Source organism: Hyperolius riggenbachi, chromosome 1, assembly GCF_040937935.1.
Source record: "Hyperolius riggenbachi isolate aHypRig1 chromosome 1, aHypRig1.pri, whole genome shotgun sequence".
NCBI lineage: Eukaryota > Metazoa > Chordata > Amphibia > Anura > Hyperoliidae > Hyperolius > Hyperolius riggenbachi.
Window position 1 is genome coordinate 419422865 of NC_090646.1, and position 27582 is coordinate 419450446.

General features: G+C 42.3%; 1 protein-coding gene across 4 annotated transcripts in view; it reads left to right on the forward strand.

The window, feature by feature from the left end:
• RORB (RAR related orphan receptor B) overlaps window positions 1-27582 on the forward strand; it is a 312638-nt gene that overhangs the window by 243176 nt on the left and 41880 nt on the right. For 2 of the 4 annotated variants that reach the window (XM_068271414.1, XM_068271413.1), the window contains exon 3: window positions 17588-17729. In XM_068271414.1, coding sequence (XP_068127515.1) covers window positions 17588-17729 — 142 coding nt within the window. Of the gene's footprint in view, window positions 1-4934; window positions 4997-6045; window positions 6093-17587; window positions 17730-27582 lie in introns of those variants that run through there. The other 2 variants (XM_068271415.1, XM_068271416.1) reach the window with 2 other exon arrangements.

Consider the following 27582-nt stretch of genomic DNA (forward strand, 5'->3'; position numbering starts at 1 on the left):
ACTAAGAGATACTATAAAATGACTTCATAGTACAAAATAATCTTATTTCTCAGCATCAACATGGGTTTACTAAAGACAGGTCCTGTTTGACTAACATGCTCAGCTTTTATGAGGTAGTGAACGCTAATGTGGATATTGGCAATGCTGTAGATGTGATATACTTGGACTTTGCAAAGGCCTTCGACAATGTTCCACACAAAAGTCTGGTGTAAAAGTTGAGGATGCAAGGACTGGGGAAGAGTCTGTGTGCATGGATAGAGAACTGGCTAATGGACAGAAAACAAAGAGTAGTGGTCAATAGATCATACTCAAAATGGGAGACTGTTAGCAGTGGGGTCCCACAAGGGTCTGTACTAGGTCCAGTGCTCTTCAATTTATTTATTAATGACCTAGTAGATACAGTAGTGAGCAATGTTGCTATTTTTGCAGATGATACAAAATTGTGCAGAATCATCAACTCTCAGGAAGATAGTGTCATATTGCAACAGGATCTGGATAGGATGGCTATATGGGCACATACATGGCAGATGAAATTCAATGTTGACAAATGTAAAGTCATGCATTTTGGTCGTACCAATGGTCTAGCACCATACAAAATAAATGGGATACAGTTGGGGACATCAAACTTGGAGAAGGACTTAGGAGTACTCATCGACAACAAGTTAAATAATCGCACTCAATGCCAAGCCGCTGCAGCTAAAGCTAACAAAATTTTGGGATGCATTAAAAGGGAAATAAAAACTCGAGATGCTAGCATAATATTGCCCCTGTTTAACTCTCTAGTAAGGCCACATCTGGAATATGGAATTCAGTTCTGGGCACCACATTACAAAAAAGATATTGCAGTTTTAGAGCAGGTGCAGAGACGAGCAACAAAATTGATACGTGGGATGGAAGGTCTCACTTACCAAGAAAGGTTAGATAAACTGGGTTTATTTAGTCTAGAGAAAAGACACCTTAGAGGTGATCTAATTAACATGTATAAATACATCAGAGGGCAATATAATAGCTTGGCGGATGAGCTTTATGTCCCTAGGCCTTCTCAAAGGACTAGAGGACATGATCTGCGCATGGAGGAAAAACGTTTAAGCCATTTATTTAGGAAAGGGTTCTTTACAGTAAGAGTGATTAAGATGTGGAATGCATTGCCACAGGAAGTCGTTACGGCAAACTCTATACCTGCATTTAAAGGGGGCTTAGACGCTTTCCTTGCGTTGAAAGACATCCATGGCTACAATTACTAGGTAATGCCTAATGATGTTGATCCAGGGATTTTATCTGATTGCCATCTGGAGTCGGGAAGGAATTTCTTTCCCTTTTGGGGCTAATTGGACCATGCCTTGTAAGGGTTTTTTCGCCTTCCTCTAGATCAACAGGGATATGTGAAGGAGCAGGCTGGTGTTGTACTTTGATGGACGTATGTCTTTTTTCAACCAAAATAACTCTGTATAACTATGTAAGGAAAGGAGCAGGGGGAAAATAATGGGCTGCAGGAAGGGGCATGAATTATTGCTGCAGTTGGGGGCCTGGAGGAGTTATTGGCTGCACTTAAGGGACAGGAGGGGTTAATGGCTGCAATACTGTATGCAGTGCAGTCATTAACCCCTCCTGGGCCCCAAGTGCAGGTGTTAAATCTTTCCAATCCCCAAGTGCAGCCATTAACTTTGCTGGGTAGACTTATACTTGAGTCAATAAAAAAATTCCAGCTTAAGAGGGTAAAATATTGGGGTCTACTTATACACAAGGTCGACTTATATTCAAGTATATATGGTATATCCATTTTAAGTTAATCAACAATTTCAAATATCTACTAACATCGGTTCTACAGCACTGGCATATGTAAAAATGTAGCTGTCTGAAAATGTCTACAATATCTGGTGTAAAAAGAGGTAGTTTCCTTTTAAACTGAAATGTGCATCTATTGATTTGATCAGATTAAAGATTTTTATAAGATTAAAGGAAAATGACCATGTTATAGAACTGTTCATATCATTTTAGAAAATTGCTATCAGTGATTTTGAATTAAAGATAAGTGCAGGATCTACTTGCAGTCTTTAAAAAGTTGATACATTTAAGTCTACAGCTAGTATAAATTATGAGAATTTTATTTCTAGTGATAGAACAAAAAAAATGAGACTCCCTGGGAATATGTAATTATTTTGCATACTTCATTGAATAAATGATGTTGAACAGACTGGAAGGTAAGCATATGTTATAAATTTAACTACACGTAAACACAAAATCATGGTTTAAAGAAGTTAAGACATAAACATTTTCTTCAACTTATATAAGTCGTTTTTAGTCACCTTGTGCAGTGGAACATTCCTGTGAAGTAATTAACTGTCAGGGTCCTGTTGATCTCAGCACCAGTGATTAGTGCAGGCACCCCTAGGGCTTGGAATCTAAGTAGGCACAGGTTTTCACCAGCGCACCTCGCAAGGGATGATGAGCCATTACCCCTTATGGGGACAACGGACTACTTTGCTGCCTGGTGCCCACCAGGTCACGACCCACAGGGCTGCCCCACCAGTGATGAGAAGAACAGGGGAACCCTACAGTAAGGGAAGAAGAGGGGCCTGGAAAGACAGGAAAAGTTTATGACTGAGTAGCATTTTGCTATTAAGCGAAAAGGAAACATCTGTAACGTAACACAGAGGGGTTGTTTTTCGTGACTTCAAAAACAGAACGGATAGATATAAGTCGTACAATTTACAGCTTTCTCGGATTTCATTATCCTGCTCGTTCTGTTATAAAAGGCTGTCTTCTGCTCTCTTCTGTGTCACACAGACACTGTGACACTGTCAGTGCATACCTTGCCCAGATTAATGTACAGTTTTTCTCATGGTCTGTACCTCAGTTGTTATCAGATTAACAAATTGGCCGTTCTTTGGTCAGCTTTCTCCCCCAAAAAACTCTTATGTCGATTTTGGTAGTAAGCAGAAAAGTTGTCTTTGTAGTTATAAGAAAGCCTTTGAAGGGGTCTTCCTAAAAAAATAAATAAATAAGCATGCTCACAGAGCATGGTGTTGGTTTCCTAAAGAATTATTCAGGCTGCAAAGATTGAAGGCTCTTCAATGGATCTTCCTGAAAAAAGAAATATCATAGGTGGATTTAAAGTTTGAATTAAGTAGTATGATTACTGGTTAATTAAATTAAATTAAATTATTTCGTAAGGAGTACATGGAAGTCATTTGAGATTCAGGCCTGGATAATTTTGGTAATGGTAATATTTGTGCTGGAGTTAACTGAGGACGCTAAGGGGCTAAAAGACACCAAAAAAAACTTTTTTTAAGTAATGCTTTGTGGTCTTTTTTCAGTATCTTTTAGCCCCTTATACTCTCCAAGTGGTTCTGGGTCACCATGTAGATAATCTATCTGGGTGCTCTGCAGTACTAGTTTGAAACCCTATCACATAGAGCCATATCAATCCATGCCATGCACTGATGTGGACCATTAAGTCTGAAACAGCTGTGTGCATGTTGGATTAATGTGGCTCTGTAAAATGTATATGCTATAGTTTCACTATAAACAAGCGGTTCTGGATGTGTGCCTGGCTTTTTGGGGCCTAAATAGATGATTTGCATATTTGGGAGTGAGCACAATCACAATTGCTTACTTAAAGCTGAATTATTGCAAATACCTTCTTTGTTAAATTGTATTTAACAAACTGATGGTGTGATAGGGAATGCAACTGAAAAAAGAAAGATTACTTGTCAGTATACAAACAAAGGGTACAAAAGTATACAAACAGTATATTACTTGAACAATGGTCACAGAGAGTGGTGGTGTTGATCTGCAAGCGAATTAAAAAATCGAGATAACAATCACCTTTGATGGATAAATGGCGATGCTACAACTATATGCACAGTAAGTTAGTTTAACAATTACCCATTTAATAGTGGTTTGATCCTGACAGCAATTGGTAAAATTAAAAAAATAAAAAAAAAGAACTTTTACCTTTTATGGATAAACACTGTATTGTTTTGTGTGTGATGCTGCATTAGACTTTATTCCAGTACTAGTGACTTCGCCGTTTAAAAACGGGCTAGGTCTGTCCCTAATGCGCCGCGTGCATGTGCACCGGTCGTGCATGCACGCTGCGCACCCGCCGCACGCGTGCATGCCGCGCACCCAAAGCACACGCCCGCCGCGTGCGATGCACACACCTGCCCCCCTGGCCCCGTCCTCCTCAGTGTCTCTGCGTCTGTCCCTGCACATGCGCAGTGCTAAAAAGCACTGACACACGGACAGATGCAGGGACATTAGGGCTTTATTATAGAGGACTAGGATAACCCCATTCACAGCAGGAAGCAATCCTTTAGATTAGTATTTATTTTTATTTAGTTATTGTTTTTTACTTTCCAAAAGTGTGTGACACAGTTCCTCATAAATGCCTATTGTAAAAGTGCCCTGTTATTTAAAAAAAGAAAAATACTGTATGCTCATGGATAGAAACTATGTCCAGAGATTTGGAAATCATGATTTATAGTCTGAGGCTGCTTCTATTGAAACAAATTAGAGGCCTGCCTTGAGTTCAGGTATGCACGAGTCATCTGATTTACTTGTCAGATTAAGGTAAATTTTCAGGTAGATTGCATTGTATGTGAATGGGTTGCAGACCAGGTGTCGGTGGAAAGAACTTGTTTTGTTTGTCTGGCTTCACAGAATATCCCCATATTGATTTTGATGGTGCTGTTGTTGGGTGGCATTCTCCTGCTTTAAGAATGAGCTCCCCAGAACTAATTGGGATTAGAAACATGCCAGCAGAGAAAATAAGTACAGAAGAACGTGGACCTTGATCCTGATTCACCAAGAGCTGCTTCATAGAAAATATTTAGTCCTGTCAAAACTCATTTCAGGAGTTGATCTGAGGAATGATCTGTAACTGCCTAGAGATAGAATTGAGTAGGCAGGAGCCAGAGAGTATTTTGGGAATGCTTTCTTGATTTTGGAGAATGAGGGGACATTTATCAAGAGTGTCTGAGACAAAATATTGGTAGGTTTTTAGAAATCCGTGCAGAATTGCCTCAGGCATCTTAGGAAATCACTAGAGCAGTTTCCTTCTAAAACAGTTGTAAAGGGGGAGGAGTTAGGAAGGTCTCTTAGACAGTGCAGTGTGTGAGGGAAATTGCTGTTGCCAAGGTAACCAATACATCTGCTGTATTAATACAGGCAGGCTATGATGAGGAATTTAGCAGGGGGAGGAGAACTTCAAAAATCATTCTTAGCCTACAATCTGTAGAAGTACTATTGAGCACTTCTTAATCTGCGGCAGTTTAGGAATATATTTGCACTTTTCTTTAGGCCCCATTTACACTTAAAGAGACACTGACGCAAAAAATGATATAATGACTTGGTTGTGTAGTACAGCTAAGAAATACAACATTAGGAGCAGAGACATTAGTTTAATATTGTTTCCAGTACAGGAAGAGTTAAGAAACTCCAGTTGTTATCTATGCAAAAGAGCCACTGAGCTCCATGACTTTCAAAGTCCCAGAGAGCTTTGTCTTCTTATTACCTCAAGTGTCTCTAACTGGATTTTTTTTTCCTGCAGAGGAGAGTTCAAAAGTTTACTAGCCAGCTCTGTAAAATCATTTAGAATGTTGAGTAGTGTGTAAACTGCAAATATTAGAGAATGACGCTTCAGTGTTTCTTTACTCAGTTGCTCTAAGATCCAGGTAACAATCAAACTTAAGGTCAAAGGTCAGACAAGTCGTAACACAAAGCAGCCTGAAAATCACACCCTAGAAGAATAGCACACTAATGCAAGGAGCACTGTACAGGGCTGAACTTTTATTGGGGCAGGGACCAATCCAGTGGGACTACAAGTGCCAGCAGCTTTTTAGCTGCAACAGTAGCTGAGTGGCTCACAGGCCACTCTTTTAGCAAAAAAACTAATTACTGAAAATCCTCTCTGGCTCTGTTAGGCTGCTAACAACAACAGTGGAAGGAATAAGACAGGCGTATTGCTGTGCACACCTGTCCAAGAGGGTGCCCGCTTATGTAGGGATGCTGAGGATGCCACGTGGTCAGAGTCCAACTTGGCCACGGTTGCTTGAGGAGGAAACTCAGCCACATGGAGCACTGGCAAAGTAACTCCCTTACAGCTTCATTATGAAACCCACAGGCACAGTTTTGTTGTATCTGCTCCATGGAACATTAATTAATGTAATTCAAGTATGCATGAAAAATTTTGTAAAAAAAAAAAATTTGCAGTTTTTGCAAAATGAAAGGGAAAATACTTTCTGCACCAATTCATGTATTCCCACTCCCTCTTTTGGTTCCAGGATTATTTCACAGATCACAAAATATTACGCCATTATCAACACATACTTGACTAAGGCCCTCACTTATACACTCACTAAATATTTTTGTCAACCTCTAATTTATACACTAATGCAGGGATTTCTCTAAACACATTTGGGGGGAAGTATACATTCCTATTTTTAACCTAACGCCTTATAGTGGAATTTATGGCCCCTAAAAGATGCTTAGTGGTCTCAGTTAGTAGCCGGTTTTTTTTTTGTTTTTTTGTGTGGAAAAACTATTATTTTGCATATTAAAAAGCAAAGCACATTTTTTCTCTGTTTAACACAATATTGAACAACATTTGTTCAAGATTTCTTATGTGGATTTTTTCTATCTTTCTTTTCAGATATTCTCTGACTTAGAGAGTAATTGCTGCATGCTGTAAACTTTACAGTTTAGATATCCTGTTTTTAACTACTTTTCAAACAAAATCTAGGACAGGTTTTTGTTCACTTGGTTTAGCCTGATTCAGAACTCTCGTAACAGTTCCCTCCTCACTGTGTTCTCTGTTTGCTCTTTTTGCATCACTACCTAATTGCCGAAATCATGCAATAACAGTGCAGTACAAAGCATAGCCTTATTTACCCTTCACAAAGCTGTGTGCTGTAGGCTCATCCAGCGGAGTCATGGCAGTATCACAGTAAAAGTCAATGACACACTTTTCAGAAGTAAACTCCTTTTAATGATGGCAACATAAAGTATTAAAGCTAACAAGCAAAGCCTTGTAATTGGGAGAATGGGAAAACAAACAGTACCACTTAAACTGATGGCATATTAAGGAGCAATCTGTAACATGGCTTTAGAAACAAAGAAGAATGATCTAGATGAGATGTAGAACTGTATAAGTAGTTATAAATCAGAACATACTTGATTACCGTACTAATATTGTAGCAAATTGAAGGTGCTATAAAACTACTAACCAATGACTAAACTACTAAACTCCAGACTAAACTACTAAACTAAACTTTGTGAAGTTAGTGGATCATATGATAAATGAATAATAATAAATCAATACTTTATTAGACAACAAAGGCAATAAAAGCAATGAAAACCCAACAGTAAGCAGCATGGTAGGCATAGATATAAGAATAATTATTTGTATAAAAGTGCAAGTACCAATCTAAAGGCCCAGGGTAAGGGAGGGGGAATAAAATATGCAATGAATAAATAAAATGTGCCACGTGCTAAATCAAATACATGATTGTAGCATTATCAGGGTAACATGATGTCATTTGGATACAGTTCATGAAAAAGTTGCATAGGGTGCAAAAATGTTTGAGTTAGGTTAGTACTGAGGAACGCTAGGTTAGGTGCATTAACGATTGAACAGCACATAGGTTAGGATAAGAAAATTTTTAAAACATAACAGAAGTGAAAATAGATGTATATAATAAGTAATTGTAACTATAGACTTAATCCTAAATATAACTTTCCCAGAGTCCATGATTCTTATTTTGAGTTTAAGAGTTAAATATCAAAATGTGAAGCCTGTTCTATGTTTAACATCATAATTACATTACTGCTGTCCAATGAGCTTCCACAAAAAAAATAAAATGATTACTGTAACGATCGGTGTCAGCACACAGAGAGAATCTGTATCATTGATGATCTGCAGAATCATCAATAATACAGATGTATACTTGATTATGGATGATCTGCAGAATCACCAATAATACAAGTATGACTAACCTCTGGACACCTAATAAAGAGTAAGTGTTTGGTGTAACTGTAGGCTATCTCCCGTGAGGCGGGAAATACAGGCAGCTCGGCCAAGAACCACCTGAGGGGCAGGTGGCCCTGGGAAGTGCAGGGACTATCTCCTTGAGAGAGAGAATAGTGAGAACCTGGCAACCAGGGATATCTAGAGATCAGGTAATAGACTGTACTGCCGCCAGGGGACTCCAGGGGAAGAGGCCACTGGCTGCTAACAGGCCGGACTCTCTGAGGAGCAGGAGTCCTAGTTGCAACTGACACTAGGTGGAATGGTGTCACTGCTAGTACAGATGAACTGAGCACTCAAGGGTGAGTGACAGCTTGGAAGGTTGGGCAGGCCTGGTCGGCAACACACGAGCAGATGAGGTACAGAGACAGAAGGCTGATTCGGTAACCGGGTACAAGCAGGGTCTGGCAACAGGTAGGCAGATATGCAGAGGTACCAAATCAGAAAGCAATAGAGAGGTCGACAGAACAAATAGTCATAACAGAAATAGAGCAGAGTCCTGGTCTGAGGTGTGAGGTCCTTGGTCTCGACACCCAGGAACTGGTCTATAGTATAACACAGCAATGCCACAGTAATCCTAAGCTTGGGTGTGAGGTCCTTGGTCTCAACACCCCGGAACTGGTCTAAGGTATAACACAGCAATGACACAGTAATCCTAAGCTTGGGTGTGAGGTCCTTGGTCTCGACACCCAGGAACTGGTCTATAGTATAACACAGCAATGCCACAGTAATCCTAAGCTTGGGTGTGAGGTCCTTGGTCTCAACACCCCGGAACTGGTCTAAGGTATAACACAGCAATGACACAGTAATCCTAAGCTTGGGTGTGAGGTCCTTGGTCTCAACACCCCGGAACTGGTCTAAGGTATAAGACAGCAATGACACAGTAATCCTAAGCTTGGGTGTGAGGTCCTTGGTCTCAACACCCCGGAACTGGTCTAAGGTATAACACAGCAATGACACAGTAATCCTAAGCTTGGGTGTGAGGTCCTTGGTCTCAACACCCCGGAACTGGTCTAAGGTATAACACAGCAATGACACAGTAATCCTAAGCTTGGGTGTGAGGTCCTTGGTCTCAACACCCCCGGAACTGGTCTAAAGTATAACACAAGCATAATTCCCAGGTCCTCCTGGTTCTAACACACTGTGGGATCTGACTGAGGTCTGAGTGCTCACACGTAAGTATTTGCAACGGCAGACAACCAGAGACTGACCAGCAAGATCTATATATAGTGCAGCGCTCCTCAGCGCCGCCCAGTGCCACTCAGCCAATCACACACTGCGCTGAGATCAGCTGATAGACCTGATCAGCTGATCCCTCTCCTACTGGCATAAAGGTCCTGCCTCCCAGCGCGCGCGCGTAGCTCTCCATCTGTGTGCACTAGAAGGCTCAGACAAACCAGACGCATGCTGCTGTGCGGAAACCGCCGGTCTGAACGCGGAGACAGCCGCCCCGCTGCTAGACCACCTAATAAACACAGCCTCTCATGAGTCACGCAGCTGACGATACTAGTTGGGTGGGGACGCAAATGAGGAAGTGAATCAGTGGGGAGTGTTGGAGCCTGGGGGAGCAGAACTTTCACCTCTGCTTATTCTGGAAAACCCTATCCCGTCATGCTTTCTGTTGGTGCTTGAAGTGGACCTAAGGGCTTTTATTGCATTGTTGGCCTTGGTTAACTTCTGCGCTGCGCTACCTATAAACTGTGTCTGAAGTGTATCACCATTTTTTACCCTGTTTTAATGTTTATCAGTGCAGTGTTTTTCCTACAAATGATACTGCATTGTGCTTACTGGGAGCTGGTGCCCAAACATGCCACCCAAATCCATATGGGTCCCTTTCACACCTCCCAAATCTCCAGCCATATATGATCTTATGAGTACTTCTATTTGTATTCATGCTGATGTTGAAAACAGGCCTGATTTTTAAATATTACCAGGAGTAAAGTTTACATAATAAAATTAAGAAACACTATGGTCTATGGCCTTTATTGAGACACTAATATTAGTGTGCTTCTGTGTCACTGTGTAGGGAAATATGAGTACCACAAAAAAATATTTTTATGGTTAGTACAAATTTGAACTTTTACTTTTCCATCATCACTGGATATATTGGCCTATGTGCAATTTACTTTTTCTCCTGAGTTTTCTCCAAGGAGTTATTTTCACACCTCTTGGGCCATATGCAATTCACTTTTTCACCTTAGTTTTCTCCTAGGTGATGTTTTTAAACTTGTCAATAATTGCCTTTTTAAACCACCAGCAAGGCAGCAAGCAAGAAAATGCTAAAAAAAAATCTGCTAGTACTTTTTACCTACTTACTGATACTTTTTTTCCATTGCAAAGTGCTAAAAAGTTATTTTAAATCAAAGATGATTTTCTTTCTCATTGGAGAAAACTCAGGTGAAAAAGTGAATTGCATATGGCCCCTTGTCAATAAAAAGCCTTTAAAGTCACCAGCCAGAAAGAAAATGCTAAAAATCATTTTTCATTTACTTTGTGGTACTTTTTCAATTAAAAAGTCCTGAAAGTTTATTAAGAAAATATGAAAAATTATCTCTTGATGTAGCTTCTAAGATTATCTATTTATTTGGACATGAATGTATATGAAATCATACCGATGCCTGTTGCGGAGCTGCAGCATGCATTTGTTGGATAGTTTACCAATACAAATTACATGATTGAATATACAGTACACCTGTGAATTTAACACATGTTCAACAAGTGATGTATTCGTATACAAAATCCCGTAGGGAAGGGGAATGCTAATCAATTATTAGCATATTTAAGTGTTTGTGTATGAGTTAACATCTAAAACTAAGGTGTTAATATTTATTTATAGCTTGCAAATGTTTACTGATTATGAAGAAGAGATCCTCAATCTCTCTCTACAACAACATAATAAAGAAAATGTGAAATCTGTAAAAAAAAAAAAATGATAGTTCAGCCTATCCAGCAGCCAGAAGTCAGCATGCAATTATGAATTTGAAAGATGATTGGTTTTTGATTTTCAACAGTGAGATTGCAGTACACGGGTGTGGATGAGCATAAATGTTATCTTGTGGCAAATCAGGACTTTCTCGCTTACTGAATTTTTTGCAAGAAAAGCTCAGTGTTTCGCCATGCGGTCACTTTTTCAACAAACAATCAAAAAATGTAGGTGCCAAAATGCTCTTAGGATGCACAGCAAACCCCAGCAGCTGAAGAGAATTTTAGCAAATGATTGACCTTTTGAGCCAATATTTGCAATCAAAAAGAATTGACCAGGTCCATAAATAAGATATAATATATAACTATTCCAATTAGTTTAAATAAAATGGATCAACAAAATGGATGGATGAAACCATCTATACAGCGATCATTTGTTATTATTTGGCACCATCAACATTATCCAAGCCGACTGATCAGAAGGTCGATTGTTCAGGAAAATTGCATTGTTAATGGGCACCATCACTGCAATTTTCTGAAATCACAAACTCTTTTGGAACTTTTTCCCTGGCTGAAGCCAGGATAAATAATGTAAAAGTAGGTACCATAAATAATTTACTATGTTCTATTACATGTCGTTACAGTGCCTCTTTAATTAATGCCATGCACAAAATTTTACAAGTAAAAATATCTACTTAGGTTTTTTTTTTTAACGTCTCCTTTTGAACTGCAGCAGGGGATAAGGCAGGGCTGCCCCGTCACTCCCGTTCATCCATTAGCTAGATTTAAAATGTTCAGATTGAAAAGGTATACCAACTGGCAGGCATTTGCAATTTTGTGGATGGTGTCCTCTTTTTCATTTTTACAACCTCATCATGGGCCTGATACAATTACACAACCTCAGTAGCAATAAATGTAGGCAACGGCTAAAATCATACATTTTGTCAGTCGCCTGATCCAATTAAAACTGCATGGCTAAATATTACCTTGTCCAGCAGTGTGAGAAAGAACTCACTTGGACATTTTTCCTCATCTAGAGTTCTCTCTGACTGATTCAATGGCCTCAATTCACTAAGCTTATCTCCTGTCTTTAATAACATTTCTAGAGTTGTTACCATGGTAATGAGACCTGTAGTATTCAGGAAACATTTTACCTCAGGCAAACCTAAAGTTAACTCTTCTGTCTTTAAGTTAACTCTCCAATCCTTAAAATAACTCCAGAGTTAAAGACAGGCTGTTAACCTCCTGGGCGATAATCCCGAGCTGAGCTCGGGGTATATCGCGCAGGAGGATTTCTCAGGCCCTGGTGGGCCGATTTGCATAATTTTTTTTGTTACACGCAGCTAGCACTTTGCTAGCTGCGTGTAACTTCCGATCGCCGCCGATCTGCCGCTACCCGCCGTGCCGCGCAGCCCCCCCCCCCGGACCCCCTGCGCAGCCTGGCCAATTAGTGCCAGGCAGCGCTGAGGGGTGGATCGGGACTCCCTCTGACGTCACGACATCCATGACGTCGATGACGTCATCCCGCCCTGTCGCCATGGCGACCGGGGAAGCCCAGCAGGAAATCCCGTTCTGAACGGGATTTACTGCTTACTGGGGGGATGCGGCTGCGCAGCGGCTATCATGTAGTGAGCCCAGGGCTTGTTACATGATTTAAGAAAATTAAAAATTAAAAAAAAAGTGCTGCGCCCCCCCCTGGGTGATGCAATTGTATTGCCCAGAGAGTTAATTAACTGCGTGTGAAAATAACTACAGAGGAGGTAAATTAACTACAGAGGAGGTAAATTAACTACAGAGGTTACTTAAGGAATGAAGAGATACGATAACTCTCTTACTGTGTGGTAGTACGTTTTCTCTTGCCTTATTATCTCCAGCATGATCTTAGTGAATTGAGGCCAATGAATGGTCTCCTGACAAAGCTAAGGACAGATGAGCATGAGTATCAACTGCTGTTACTCACTCTTCTTAGAATGGTCCTTTTTTTACTTTGTTTTAACTTGTTTTATTAAAATAAAAAACAAACAAACATCAGTTTGTAGCCCTGCTTCTCTCCAAGCCTCTCTAACCTCTTGTTCCCCCATCCCATTGAGCATAGCCTGAATATCAAAGCAGAACTTAGTGGGGCTCTGTCACCTGTTTTATACCAAACAGGATGATGCATAACATCAGAATCAGAATCAATTTATTTAGCCAAGTAAGTTTGCACTTACAAGGAATTTGTCTTGGCAGTTGCTTAACCCTTTTGGGACCGGCCGCCTAACCCCCTTAAGGACCAGGCATTTTTGCTGAAGGGGGGGACGCATTTGGGGGGTCAGGCAGCCAGATCCCCTCTGTGGTGTGCTGGGCTGTGTGTCCGCCCCTGCACACAGCAGCCACCACTCACCTTCCAGGCTCCAGTGATGAGCTGCAGCGGACCCCTCTGCTCCGGCCGGCATCTCTGCCCCTACTGCCTCTCAGTTCCGGGTCGCGGCTTGATGACGTTAGAAAGAGCAGAGATGCCGGCAAGAGGCCGACACTGATCGTCGCGTGAACGGCAGGGAGGAGTGGATCCTCTTCTTTCCCCCCTGCTGCCACAGCTGTCAAATTGATCACTATGATCCGCTGGCGATCGTAGTGATCACATGATCAGCAGCCATACGCGATGGCTGCTGATCCATGAGGGGAGATTTCAGCTGTCATATGACAGCTTAATCTCCCCTCTCCAAAGTCCAGTCAGGACGGCAGCACCACCTGCTGGATGTAGATTCAACCTACGTCGGTCCCCAAAAGGGTAACAAACGCAAACACAAAAAAAAAAAAATACAAGGACAGGCAGTATGTATACAGTATTACATATCAAGGACTGTATGTGAGTATAGTGGCAGTAAGCAAGGTGAGAATTGCTCATTTTCAGTTCTGTGCTGATTACTTTCAAGTCCTAGCAGCTCTAGTGTGGTTCAGCATTAAGTATGGCTACCGCCTGAGGAAAAAAGCTGTTCCTGTGTCTAGAGGTTTTAGTTATGATTGACCCGGAATCTTACTTCTGAAGGCATGCGCTGGAAGATGGAGTGAGCTGGGTGAGAGGGGTCAGGGGCAATTTTGGTTGCTCTCTTTCTGCACCTGCTAGCGAAAAGATCCTGCAGGGAAGGAAAGCTACAGCCAATTATCCTTTCCGCTATTCGGATGATGCGCTGCAGCCTCCCCCTTTCTAATGCTGAGCAGGAGCCAAACCATACAGTCATAGGTGATGTTATGGTAGATTCGATGATTGCAGTGTAAAACTGCACCATTACATTTTTAGGTAGGCCAAACTTTCTCAGCTGCCGTAGATGATACATCCTCTGCTGCACTTTCTTGACGATAGTGGCCGTATTGTTATCCCATTTTAGGTTGTTTGAGATTGTGGACCCAAGAAACTTGAATGACTCTACCTGGATTATTGTGGATCCGTTTATGGTTAATTGGAGGTGCTGGGGGGGGAGATCTCCTAAAGTCTATTATCATCTCCATGGTTTTGAGAGCATTTAGTTCCAAGTTGTTGCTGCTGCACCAGGAGGAAAGCTGTCCCACTACATGCCTGTATGCAGACTCACCCCTGTTTTGTATGAGACCAACTACTGTTGTGTCATCTGCAAACTTCAGAACCTTAACAGATGGATCTGTGGAGGTGCAGTCATTGGTATAAAGTGAGTAGAGCAGTGGGGAAAGCACACAGCCCTGGGGTGCACCAGTACTGACTGTCAGAGAGCTTGATGTGTGTTTCCCAAGTCTAACATGCTGTCTCCTGTCGGTTAAGAAATGTGTAATCCATTTGCAGATGGATTCAGGTATGTGTAGCTGGGAGAGCTTGCTGTGTAGCAGTGATGGAATTATGGTATTAAATGCAGAGCTGAAATCTATGAATAAAATCCTGGTGTAGGTTCCTGGGGTGTCTAGATGCTGTAGTACATAATGCATACACATGTTAATGGCATCGGTTGCGGATCTATTAGGCCTGTAGGCAAATTGCAGAGAGTCCAGCAGGGGATCTGTGATGGATTTCAGATAAGCCATTATCAGTTTTTTGAATGCTTTCATATCCAATGATGTCAGGACAACGGGCCTGTAATCGTTTAAGCATGTAGGTTTTGATTTTTTGGGGAATTGGTACAATGATTGAGCTTTTAAAACAGGCAGGGACAATTGAAAGTTCCAGAGATGATTTGAATATGCCTGTGAATACAGGCACTAATTGATTGGCACAGAGTTTCAGACATTTTGCAGTTACAGAGTCTGGTCCAGGTGCTTATTTGTGTTCTGTCTTTTGAAGAGTTTGTTTACATCTTATTGGCATATTGGTAGAGCATGCACATCTGGGGACAGGTCAGCAGATTGTGTCTGGCTTCCTGTGTTGTGTAGATGCTGAGGCACCGCAGGGGGTAGAGACGTTGGCTGGCTGGAGGAGTGCTCAGTTTGCCTGTTGCAGAGATGCAAATTATGCAAATCGACTTGGTGTGTTTGGCTTTTGTTGGTAGTGTCAAACCTGCAATAAAATGTATTCAGTTAATTTGCAAGCTGCAGGTTGTGTAGTGATTGTGGAGATTTCTTTCTGTAGTTGGTAATTTCATGTAGAGATTTCCATATTGTGGACGAGTTGGGCGTGGAACATTTTTCCTCAAGTTTTTTAGAATAATCTTATTTTGCATCAGTAATGGCTCTCTGCAGTTTGTATTTCGCAGCTTTGTAGAGGACTTTATCGCCTGTACAATATGCCCTTTCTTTAACAAGGCGCAGCTTCCTAAGATGTGATGTAAACCAGGGTTTATCGTTGTTGTACCTGATGCACTTTTTAGTGGGGATACAGGACTCTTCGCAAAAGGTAATATATGATGTCACAGTGTCAGTGTATTCATTTAGGTCACTGGAGGATTCTTTGAATATATTCCAGTCAGTCAAACCAAAGCAGGTCTGTCGTTTTTCTACAGCTTCGCTAGTCCATTTCTTAACTGTGGTCATGACAGGTTTGGCAGTTTTTAATCTTTGGATGTATGTTGGGATAAGCTGTATAACAGTATGATCAGAGTTCCCCAAAGCTGCCCTGCTGACAGAGTGATACGAGTCCTTAGTCGTAGTGTAACAGTGATCAAGTGTCTTACCTTCTCTAGTTGCATTTGTGACGTGTTGCCTGTATTTGGGGAGTTCTTTGGAAAGGTTAGCACTGTTGAAATCCCCTAGTATGATAAAAAAAGAATCAGGGTACTCCCTTTCCACCTCAGTGATTTGATCTGCGAGATCTTGGAGCACAGGCTGCAGACATGTTTGTGGAGGGATGTACACAGCAACCAAAATAGATGAATAAATCTCACGAGGTGAATAGTAGGGTCTGCATTTTATGAAGAGTGTTTCCAGCCCAGTAGAGCATGTCCTCTTGATAACTGTAACATCCGTGCACCATCTATCATTAATATAGAAACAGAGACCTCCACCTTTGGTTTTGACAGAAATAAGTGGGTCCTGGTCAGATCTGTAGAGTGTAAATCCATTAATCTGCAGAGCATTGTCTGGAATAAGCTCAGATAGCCAAGTTTCTGTGAAGCAAAGAGCAGCATAGAGATGAAAGTCCTTCTTTGTCCTGATCAGTAGTTGAAGCTCATCTAGTTTGTTACATATGGACCTGACATTGGAGAGTATGATTCCAGGTAGTGGAGATCGCAGTCCTCTGTGTCGAAATCGAGTCTAGATCCCGGAGCACTTGCCTCTTCTTCTAAGCTTCACTGCCTGATTCAGCACAGTAGCTCCACTGGTTAGAATCCCCAGAAGATCAAGAGTAGATGAAATATCCAGGGGTAGATTATATTCAGGTAAGTTCCGAATGCTCAGTAGTTGTTCACTGGGAAGGTTATCTGAGTTAGGTTGCACAAGGCAATGTTGAAAAACAAAAATACATAAAACAAACATAAAAAGACAGAGCAAGCTGCCGAGGCTGCCATCTCCAGGCGCCTCCTCCTCCTCCTTGTGGGCAACTCTGCACAAAAGGGGGCAAGGGGCTCATCCCCACCTTGATGCTGGAGCACCCAGTTATCTGGCATTATCCACATGCAGGATGATTATAATGCTGCAAAAAGTTAAACATTAAAAAAAATGGAAAAACATTTTTCATGCTACATTTACAAAGTACTTATTTCAGTACTGTGATTCAGTTTTATGTTAGCCATTTACTGTTTATTTGTTCAAGGAGAAAAATTGTTCATAGTGGGTTTGAACTGTAGCACCAACAATTATTATGACCATTTCTTGGCTCTACTCATGATAGCTGGCAAAATGCATGCCCACATACTTTGGGATATGTGATGTATTGACCATAGCAATCCGCATTTTGATGAACTCAGCTTAAGATGAACAAATGATCAAGTCCTAGTAAAAAAAAAAAACATTGTTGAGTTTATCTCATAAAAAAACACACTGAACATTAATAAGAGTTCCTTCCGTGGGCAAAGTTACATCCCATTATGAGTCTCCTAAACAGAATTATTATACTGCAGGGCTACATTTTATATACAAAACAAACATCCCAGAGATTTCATATTTTTTTGTTTAATAATGAGACAATTTTTCATCACAATACTTTTAATTAGCAGAAATAACATTCTCATCCCTTATTATCTCTTACCATTACAGGGATTCTTCAGAAGGAGTCAACAAAACAATGCCTCTTACTCATGCCCAAGGCAGAGGAACTGTTTAATTGACAGAACAAATAGAAACCGCTGCCAACACTGTAGACTGCAAAAGTGTCTTGCCCTGGGAATGTCTAGAGATGGTAAGCCAACTTCACTTTTAAAATTGTATTCTTTTGAAACTGTCTTCTAATGTACTGGAGATACAGCAGGAACATGAAAAGACCAACATTTCTCTCGTGAATCTGGAAGATGGAATTATGAACTCTCAGAAGGTTAGGCAACCTTTGTGCACAGGTGGATCATGAAAAGAACTTTAGAAACTTCACAGAGTTCATGTGTTGTTCTTTTAGTTCTGTACATCCTATCTAGGGTTATGGGTTTTTCATCAACTAAAAAAATGTAGACATGGTAATAACTACTAGAGCACTACACACTAGATTCAGTAACATTTTACAAAATGTTAATGTCAGGTTTAAAGTACAGTGCTTTGAAGAAAAAAACAGACCTTTTATGTATTCAGCAGACTATCTCTACATGTCAAACATGGCTATTCTGTTCCCTAGGTAATTCTGTGTTGTGTCAGGGCATTGTATTGCTAGGCTTTGTGGGAATACCATCTACAGCTCTGTGTCAAAGTGTGGATGTTTCTAGCAGTGCAGTTGGCAGTGCAGGTATGGGCCCAACTTCTGTGTATCAACGCTACCCTAGAGGGGGCTACTTATACTGGAGGGGAAGTCATCTGGTTGCTTATACTGAGGGGGGCATCATGCTACCTTATACTGATATTTAGGGGCACATGGCTACTTAATTATTTTATTTTGAAGCAACTTGATTTTTCCCTAATTTGTCTTGACGCAACTGACTATCAATTCTTTTGTCTAGATTCTAGAGACATGTGACTGTTTAATTTTATCTGGATGCTTGTGACCATTTAAATTGTACCTGAGATGTTATTACAAGCAGCATTCATACTTACCTGGTACTCCCTTGCCATTTTCCCAGACCACTCCATTCTCCCATGGTAAGCTGAAAATTGACCAGTTGCATTTACGCGGGCTAGGAGCGCGATGGGAGGCACGCATGCGCAGTGGAGTGTGGCTGGCCAAATTACCACAGGCTAGAGGAGTGGCTCGGGAGGTCGGCTCGGGAGCCCTCATCCTGCATGAGGCTGGAGGAAGCCCCAGATAAGTATGAATGCTGCTAGTAGTAATGTCTCAGGTTTCCTTTAATTTTTTTATCTGGAGGCATGTGGCTACTTAATTCTTTTATCACTACTTTTTTATTTTTCTATCTTTGGCACCCAGCCACTTAATTTTTTTTTTATCTAAAGGCCTGTGTGACTTCTTGAATCTTTTATGCAGAGGCATGTGACTACTACATTCTTGTATCTATAGGTGTAATTGTTTTATCTGGAAACCTGTGACTACTTAATTCTTTGATTTTGTGGCACATGGCTACTTAATTCTTGTATCTAGGGAGGCTATAGCTTCTTAATTTTTGTATTCCGGGGCCATACTGACTACTTAATACTGTATTCTGGGGAACCCAGCTGCGCTTTCTTGAATAGTGTGTATAAATTGTGTGTGTGAGGTTGGTTAGGAATGCGGTCAGTCAAGGGGCGGCTGAAGATAGTGGGCCTTGGGTGGCAAAGAGTACAAATCCGGCCCTGCTCAGAGGTTGAGGCTTACGTGCGCGCAGGCCAAGCGACAGGACCTTTATGCTAGTAGAAGGGCTGTCAGCTGACCAAGCCGGTCAGCTGACTCCTTCCGCTCTTCTGATTGGATGATTGACTGGGGCGGAGCTGAGGAGCTCTTCCAGTACATATAGGACCTGTATGCCAGTCATTCCGTCTGCTGTTGCGAATACTATATGTGCTAGCTCTCAGACCTTAGCTAGATCCAACAGTGTGCCAGAACCGGCAGGAGCTGGGAATCCACACTGAGTCAGTTTCTTGATAGCTTAAAGTATTAATTGCATTGTTTATCTGTTATGACCTCTTGCTTGCCTGACTACGCTCTAGTCTTCTGATTTTGTACCTTGCCTTTCTGATCTCGTTGCCGAACCACTGCCGATTGCACTATACACTGATCCTGTCTCTCGATTCTGTACTGTCTCTGTCCGTGAGTTGCTGAACCTGCCTGTCTGACTACGCTACCCTCAGTCTAGGTATCTAGCCTGAGGGGTTCCAGTATTTCCGCTCCTTTGGAAATTCTACGCTGCATTAATCCTAATTTGTTACTGTTGCACCAAGCACTCATACTTTAGGTGTCCAGAGGTTAGTTCATACTCGCATTATTGATGATTCTGCAGATCATCCATAATCGGGAATATCTGTATTTTTGGCGATTCTGCAGATCGCCAACAATCAGATTCTCTCTGTGGGCTGACACCAATCGTTACACAAATACACTTAATTAAAGAGTATCATTTACTGTTTTGAATACACATATAATACTTTACATTGGGCTTGATTCACAAAGCGGTGCAAACTGTTTAGCACGTGTGTGCTAAACAGTTAGCACGTGAAGTGCTTTTCGCTGACTTTTGCGTGTGCAAAGTGCCGCGATTCGCGCGATCGCAGACTTTTGCGCGCACAATCGTGGCAAATTGCGTGCGCGCAAAAGTCCGCGAAAAGCACTTCACGTACTAACTGTTTAGCATACCCGTGCTAAACAGTTTGCACCGCTTTGTGAATCAAGCCCAATGTATGCTTTACCATATTATATTATAATGTTATTATATGTGTATTGCTATTTCCTTTTTTTGACACATTACATCTCCAATTGGAAAACAATACCAATAAGCTATCAAATTGTGCCTACAAGCATCTGAAGATTTTAAAAACTACATATATTATACTCCACCCAAAAGTACACACACACACACACACACACACACACACACACACACACACACACACACACACACACACACACACACACACACACACACACACACACACACACACACACACACACATACATACACACACACATACACACACACACACCATATGAAACTCCAGATATAACGCATTTAAGTAAGGGGCTGTGAAAATGGACAATTAAGCCTCTCCATATTTTTCCCTGTTCTTTTCCATATTTTGCTGGTCTAAAAAGGCAGGTGTCTCACCAAAGAGAGAGATTTTGAAACATTCATCTCCCATCTCCTGTCTTCTCCACTCTTGGGTGTATCCATCCATTCTACACTCTTGCATGTGTCCATTCTCCACTCTCAGGTGTGTGAATTCCTCACTGTTGGGTGTGTCCATGATCCACTTTGGGTGTGTCAATTCTACAAGCTTGGGTGTGTGCATTTTTCACTCTTTGGTGTCCATTCTCCACACTTGAGTGTGTCCAATCTCCACTCATAGGTGTTAACCATTATTCACTCTTGGGTGCCCATTTTCCACACTTGGATGTCTCCATTCTTCACTCTTGGGTGTTCATTCTCCACACTTCGGTGTGTCCAGTCTCCTCTTTTGCCCATGTCCATCCTTCATTCTAGGCTTTATAGACATATAGATGAAGTTTTTTTCCTATGAGAGCAAATAAATTCTGCACATATGCAAATATAAAATTGCATCATGCACAAACATTTCTGCATGCTATATAGGGTGTTTTTCATTGTTGTTCATTCTTTCACCATTATTCTCTAGGGTAGTGGTTCACAACCTTTTTTAAAGTCATGATATGCTACACTGAAACTTCAAAGGCTTGTAACACATAACATCATACATTATAGATTTAAAAAATACTATATTACAACATTAACGCTTTGAACTCTGGGCAAGTGTAAGAATAAGCCTTTGGAGCAATGACTACATATTTGTAAAAATACAAACTGGTATTTGAAAAAAATATGTAAGCTTCTTACACAGGATGATGAAACATTAGCTGAGAATGCAATGGTGAGGGCACCAGAGTCTGAGAGAACCACTCCCTTTTAAATACTGCTGGTAGATTAAAAAAAGTAGCATTTAGACAGCAATTAAAATTAGTTTGTCAGATCCCTTTGCGTACACTGGGTCCCCTCCATTCTCCCAATAGCAGCTTCGTAAGATCTGCATTTGGAACTTCAGTCGCACCTACTATGCATGTGCCATCCTGTCCACTCACCCTTTTGGATTGTGCACGCATCATCGGTTCACAAAAGGATGGACTGTTCATGCATAGAAAGCTACCGGCAATGGTAGCACATTCGAAAAAGGTGCAGTGATGGGACTGCACATGCGCAGCAGGCACTCAGGGAGGGAACTCAGACGACCTGAGGAACTTGATGGATGGGGGGGATTGTCTACTGGCCCATTGAAACTGCTATGAAGGGCTTTAGAGAGCCACTAAGGTGCAAACTTAACTAGTGCTGTGTAACGGTTGGTGACAGCACACAGAGAGTATCTGATTATTGATGATCTGCAGTATCACCAACAATACAGATGTATACCTGATTATTAGTGATCTGCAGAATCCCCAATAATACAAGTATGGCTAACCTCTGGACACCTAATAAGGTGTAAGTGTTTGGGTACAACCGTAACTTTAATGGTTAATGAGGCCTCACCAGAGGGGCTGGTGAGGTGTAAACAGTACACTAAGCGTGCACTAACGTACCACCTCCAGCAAGCTGGAGGAACAATACTAATGAGGCTGAATCTCCAGAGGAGCGAGTGATTCAGAATATACTGCAGGCAAATGAACACCCGAAGGGCGGGTGAGTCAAACTAAACTGCAGCCTGCGAGACACAGTAACACTACAATGACAGGTTACCTAATGAGCAGGTAATTAAGGCTGAACTATCGCCTAGCAGAACTGCTTTCACCAGCGGAGCTGGCGTAGTAACACCTCACCAGTGGCGAGGGCCCACTGGTGAGTAGAATGGTCAGGCAGGCAAGGTTCGGCAACAGAGAGGTAAGTATCAGTACAGGATCGTGAGACAAGAGAGTAATCGGTAATCAGGCAGAGGTTCAGCAACAGGAAGGTACGTATCGGTACAGAATCGGTACAGAATCTTGAGACAAGAGAGTAATCGTTAATCAGGCAGAGGTTCAGCAACAGGTAGGCAGATAGGCGAAAGTACAGGATCAGAAGGCAGGATCAGGGTCAGAGGGAATAGCTAAGAGTCATACACAGGAAATCATTACAGTAAGCAATAACCTAGTCTGGGTGTGAAATCCTTAGCATCAACACCCGGGAACTAGTCTAAACAAATAACAATAACAGGATAGCAATCCCCTAGTCTAGGTGTGAAATCCTTAGCATCAACACCAGGGAACTAGCCTAAGGTATGAGCGCTAACACGCTAGTATTCACGGCAACAGACAATGTAACGATGAAGCCCGGAGGCTTATGAAGCAGAGGAGACCTCACTGGCACGCCCCCCTCTCATCAGCCTATCCTGGGCGCCGTGGGTCTGCTCTCACGTCAGCTGACCAGCAAGTCAGCTGACGGGCTTCCCCCCGCATAAAGGTCCCGTCTGTGCGCGCGCCTGCGCGCTAAGGCGACCCCCGGCAAGTAAGACGGCTCCGTCCTCGGCGTCCTGGACGCTGGAGGAACGGATGGCCGCATGGAGGCAGCTGCTGTTTGCCGCAGCTGCCTCGTACATTACATGCTGGTCATAGAAGACCCTAGTGAGGACTATTAGAGGGTTAGTAAGACAGAAGTTGTGTTATTTCAGTAGCAGGTATACATCTGCAGGTAGGACATTTCTACTAAAATCAACCCAACCTAAAGGTGGCCACACACCATACAATTTTTTAAATATCTGTTCAATTTAAGAATTGCAATAAATTTTTCTGACTGATTGTATCATTATTTATTATTTATTTATTTATTGTATTTATAAAGCGCCAACATATTACGCAGCGCTGGACAATAAATAGGGATACATACAATATTTAGGGGTGACATACAGCAAAATGACAATACCTGAATACAAGAAAGACCAGATCACGCAGCACAGTATGAGTACCAGGTAATGCTTAGTCAGTCACTGGATGGAGCGTGGGGATTAGGCAAGTTAGGTTCACTCAGATGCATAGCATGGGTTTACAGTAACGGAGGTGCATGATCAGGTAGGTCACAAAAGGAGGAGGACCCTGCCCAAAGGCTTACAATCTAAATGGAGAGGTAGGGACACGAGAGGTAGGAGACCAGAGTTCAGCTGTGGGTTTAGAGCACTTGTGAGGGGTAGTAGGCCAGAGTGAAAAGGTGAGTTTTGAGGACTTTCTTGAAGATGTTGAAGGAGGAGGCTGCCCTAATGGGTGGAGGTAGGGAGTTCCATAGTGTTGGAGCAGCTCTTGAGAAGTCCTGGAGGCGTGCATGGGACTGGGTGATGCGGGGGGCGGTTAGGCGAAGTTCATTGGAAGAGCGGCGTGAGCGGCGTGAGCGGCTAGGTGTGTACCTCTGAGTAAGATCGGAAATGTAGGTTGGACAGGTTTTGTGCACAGATTTGTAGGTCAGACACAGTAGCTTGAATCTGATTCTGGACTGGATAGGAAGCCAGTGGAGGGATTCAAGGAGGGGACCCGCCATGGTGGAGCGATGGGAGCAGTGGATAATTCTGGCTGCTGCATTCATGATGGACTGCAGTGGGGATGTTCAGGTCATAGGGAGACCAGACAGCAGGGCATTATCATTCCAAAATTCTGACCAATGTGCCACACACATTGTGGGCATTATCATTCCAAAATTCTGACCAATGTGCCACACACCTATGTTAAATTTTTCCCCAATTATGATAAAAATGATTGGAAACTCTGACAAAATTGCTAGGGTGTTTATATTAATAAATTGACAATCTAACACACACCATACAATCTTTAGAAAGATTGAAGAAAAATATCTGGCATTCCAGATCAATCAAAATCGAAGAAAACGGGAAATCCGATCGGATTTTTCAGTCGAATGAAAAAAAAGCTTTCGATTTTTCGGGAGATCCGAACATTTTTATCGAATTGCCGTAAGATCGGATCATTTTATTGTATCGTGTGTGGCCACCTTAAGGAAGATATGCTTGGAACTTAGGGCATGTGTATAGTAGCTGAAGTGTATTGGCTATACTCCGCCAAGATCCCTGAATATTTCAGAGCAAAGTTTCCGCTGCTATGACACACTGCAGCCAGTTACCTATTCAAGAAGACTCCCTAATGATCCAGGGTGGCCTATTGAGCGTGCCCTAAAGGATGCAGCTCTCAGACTCTTTGAGTCTAACAGGAGAAAAGCACTATGTGCAACAACCGCTGTCAGGGCGGCTGCGGACACGCAGGGTGTTTCCGCAGCCGCCTCACCCATATGCTTAGAAACTTCACCCGTGTCTCTGGCATCTAGTGCTTCAAAAGCCTTCGCTGCTCACTCACAACTTGTCTGCTGTTGCGAATACTTACGTGCTAGCGCTCAGACCTTAGATAGTATCCGGTGTGCTTTGATCTGGGAGAAAACCAGGGATTTCACACTAAACTAGGATATTATTATACTGTATATTGTTATATTGTGTATGACTCTTGCTACCATCTGACTCTGCTCCTTGATTATCGTTTCTGTACTTCTGCCTATCTGACTTTGATGCTGAACCCTGCCTGTTACCTTACTATTCTCTTGCCTGTCGATTCTGTACTGTGCCTGCCCGCTCCTTGCTGACCTTTGTTTTCCTGACCTCTCTACTCACCAGTGAGCCCTTGTCACTGGTGAGGTGCTCTTCCTGACAGAACCCACCAGCTCCTCTGGTGAGGTAAAGTCAAATCTGTCAGTTATTGTGTACTGGTAATACTCACCAGCTCCTCTGGTGAGGTGAAGCCAAATTATCAGTTATTGTGTTGACAGTACCCACCAGCTCCTCTGGTGAGGTAAAGCCAAACTGTCAGTTAGTGTACGGTTAGTTCTCTCCAGCTCCTCGGGTGAGGTAAAGTCTAACTAATCACTTACTGTGTTCTTATCATACCCACCAGCTCCTCTGGTGGGGAATTGCTTACTATACTCTATACCCACCAGCTCCTCTGGTGAGGTTTTGCTACCCAGTCTGTTACTGTTGCACCAAGCATTACATACACTGTTGGTCGGTTGCTATACTTGTATTATTGGTGATACTGCAGATCACCACATAATCAGGTATAACGTCTGTATTATTGGTGATTCTGCAGATCACAAATAATCAGACATCTGTGTGCTACACCAATCGTTGCAGAACAGCAGACCAGAAAAAGTATGGATACACTGTGCACTCGGGTCGAAATTTTGACTATGTCAGTTAACGATCTCATCAAGACGGTTAGTGTTCAGCAAACCCAGATTGATCAACTAGCTGAAACAGTTAACCGTCTTAAAGGTCCCAATGCACAAGTGTCATCCCCTCGAGCAATTGAGCCCAGGATGCCCCCTCCTGAAAGATTCTCGGGGCATCGCTCTGATTTTCGAAATTTCAAGCATCGGTGCTTATCATATTTTGAGTTAAGGCCAGTATCTTCAGGTACAGAGAGTGAAAGAGTTACATTTATAAAAACCTTATTAACTGGGGATTCTCAGTCTTGGGCCTACAGTCTCCCTGAGGGTAGTGAGGCTTTGGCCTCTGTACAGGATTTCTTTAAAGCTATGGCAGTTATATATGACGATCCTGATTTGGCTACAACATCTGAGAGGAAACTTAAAACTCTCCGACAAGGGCAAAGCCCTGTTGAGATTTATGCAGCCGAATTTAGTAGATGGGCAGTAATGGCCAGATGGGGGCAGTATGCTCTACTAGATTGTTTTCTAACGGGATTGTCTGATGCCATAGCCAATTTGATGTTAGGTCATCCCGAGCCTAAATCCTTGGATGAAGCTATATCCTTGGCAATCAAGATTGATCGGCGAGTTCGCCATCAGAGGCAAACTCAGGGTAAAACCTCAGGGCGGTTTTCTTCTGGTATTTTTTCACCTCCTGTTTCTTCCCCTCCACCTCTGGATGAGCCAATGCAGATTGGACAGACTAAGCTCTCGGAGGTTGAGAAGAACAGGAGACGTACTGAAAAACTCTGTTTGTATTGTGCAGAGAAAGGTCACATAGTGGCAAATTGTCCCAGAAAGGCAGAAAACTCTATCGCCTAGGTGTAGCTGGAGGTACTACCCTAGGCGATCCAGTCTTACCTCTAAAAAACAATCGTTTACTTCTCCCGTGTTCTATTGCCTGGGAGGATCAGGTTCAGTCCACCCAGGCCTTTATAGACTCGGGTTCTGCAGTTAACGTAATGGCCTATGATTTTGCCGTTAAATTTGGTTTCCTCTTCTTTCTGTGGGACATCAAGTGGTGCTTACTGCAATGGATGATTCACCATTGCAGGGGAAACAACCACTTATGCAGACTCCAATGCTAACATGTCAGCTACAAGTATTGCATAAAGAGCAAATACAGTTTTTGGTTCTGAAAATGTCTACCTCCACAGTAATTCTTGGTATGCCATGGCTAAAAAAACACTCTCCTCAGATAGACTGGAGTTCCAGACAACTCTTGAGTTGGTCCTCATACTGCCGTCATCATTGTTTGGAGAAAGTCATTATAGGCGCTACTGAGATTCAAGTGGAGGGAGAATCATCACAGGTTCTTGACACCTCTGACAATGAGACCTGGGAAAATTGGGCATCTGTATTGAGCCCTTTTCAGCAGGAGGTTCCCGAAGGGAAACCACAGGGAGTTCTGTTTGTTCCTCTACAGTTTAGATTTCGAATTTTACACATGTTTCATGCCCATAAGAATGCAGGTCACCCATGCATTGCTCGCACGCAAGACTTGCTGGACAGATGTGTCTGATGGCCTTCTATTGTCTCGGACTGTAAAGAATTTGTTGGAACCTGTTCCGTTTGTGCCAGGAGTAAGTCTTCCAGACGGGCTCTTGTGGGTACATTACAGTCATTACCGGTGCCTAAACAGCCATGGACTCACATGTCCATGGACTTTGTGGGTGAATTGCCCTGATCAGAAGGGAAAACAGTCATATGGGTGGTAGTCGATTCAGCAAGATGGCC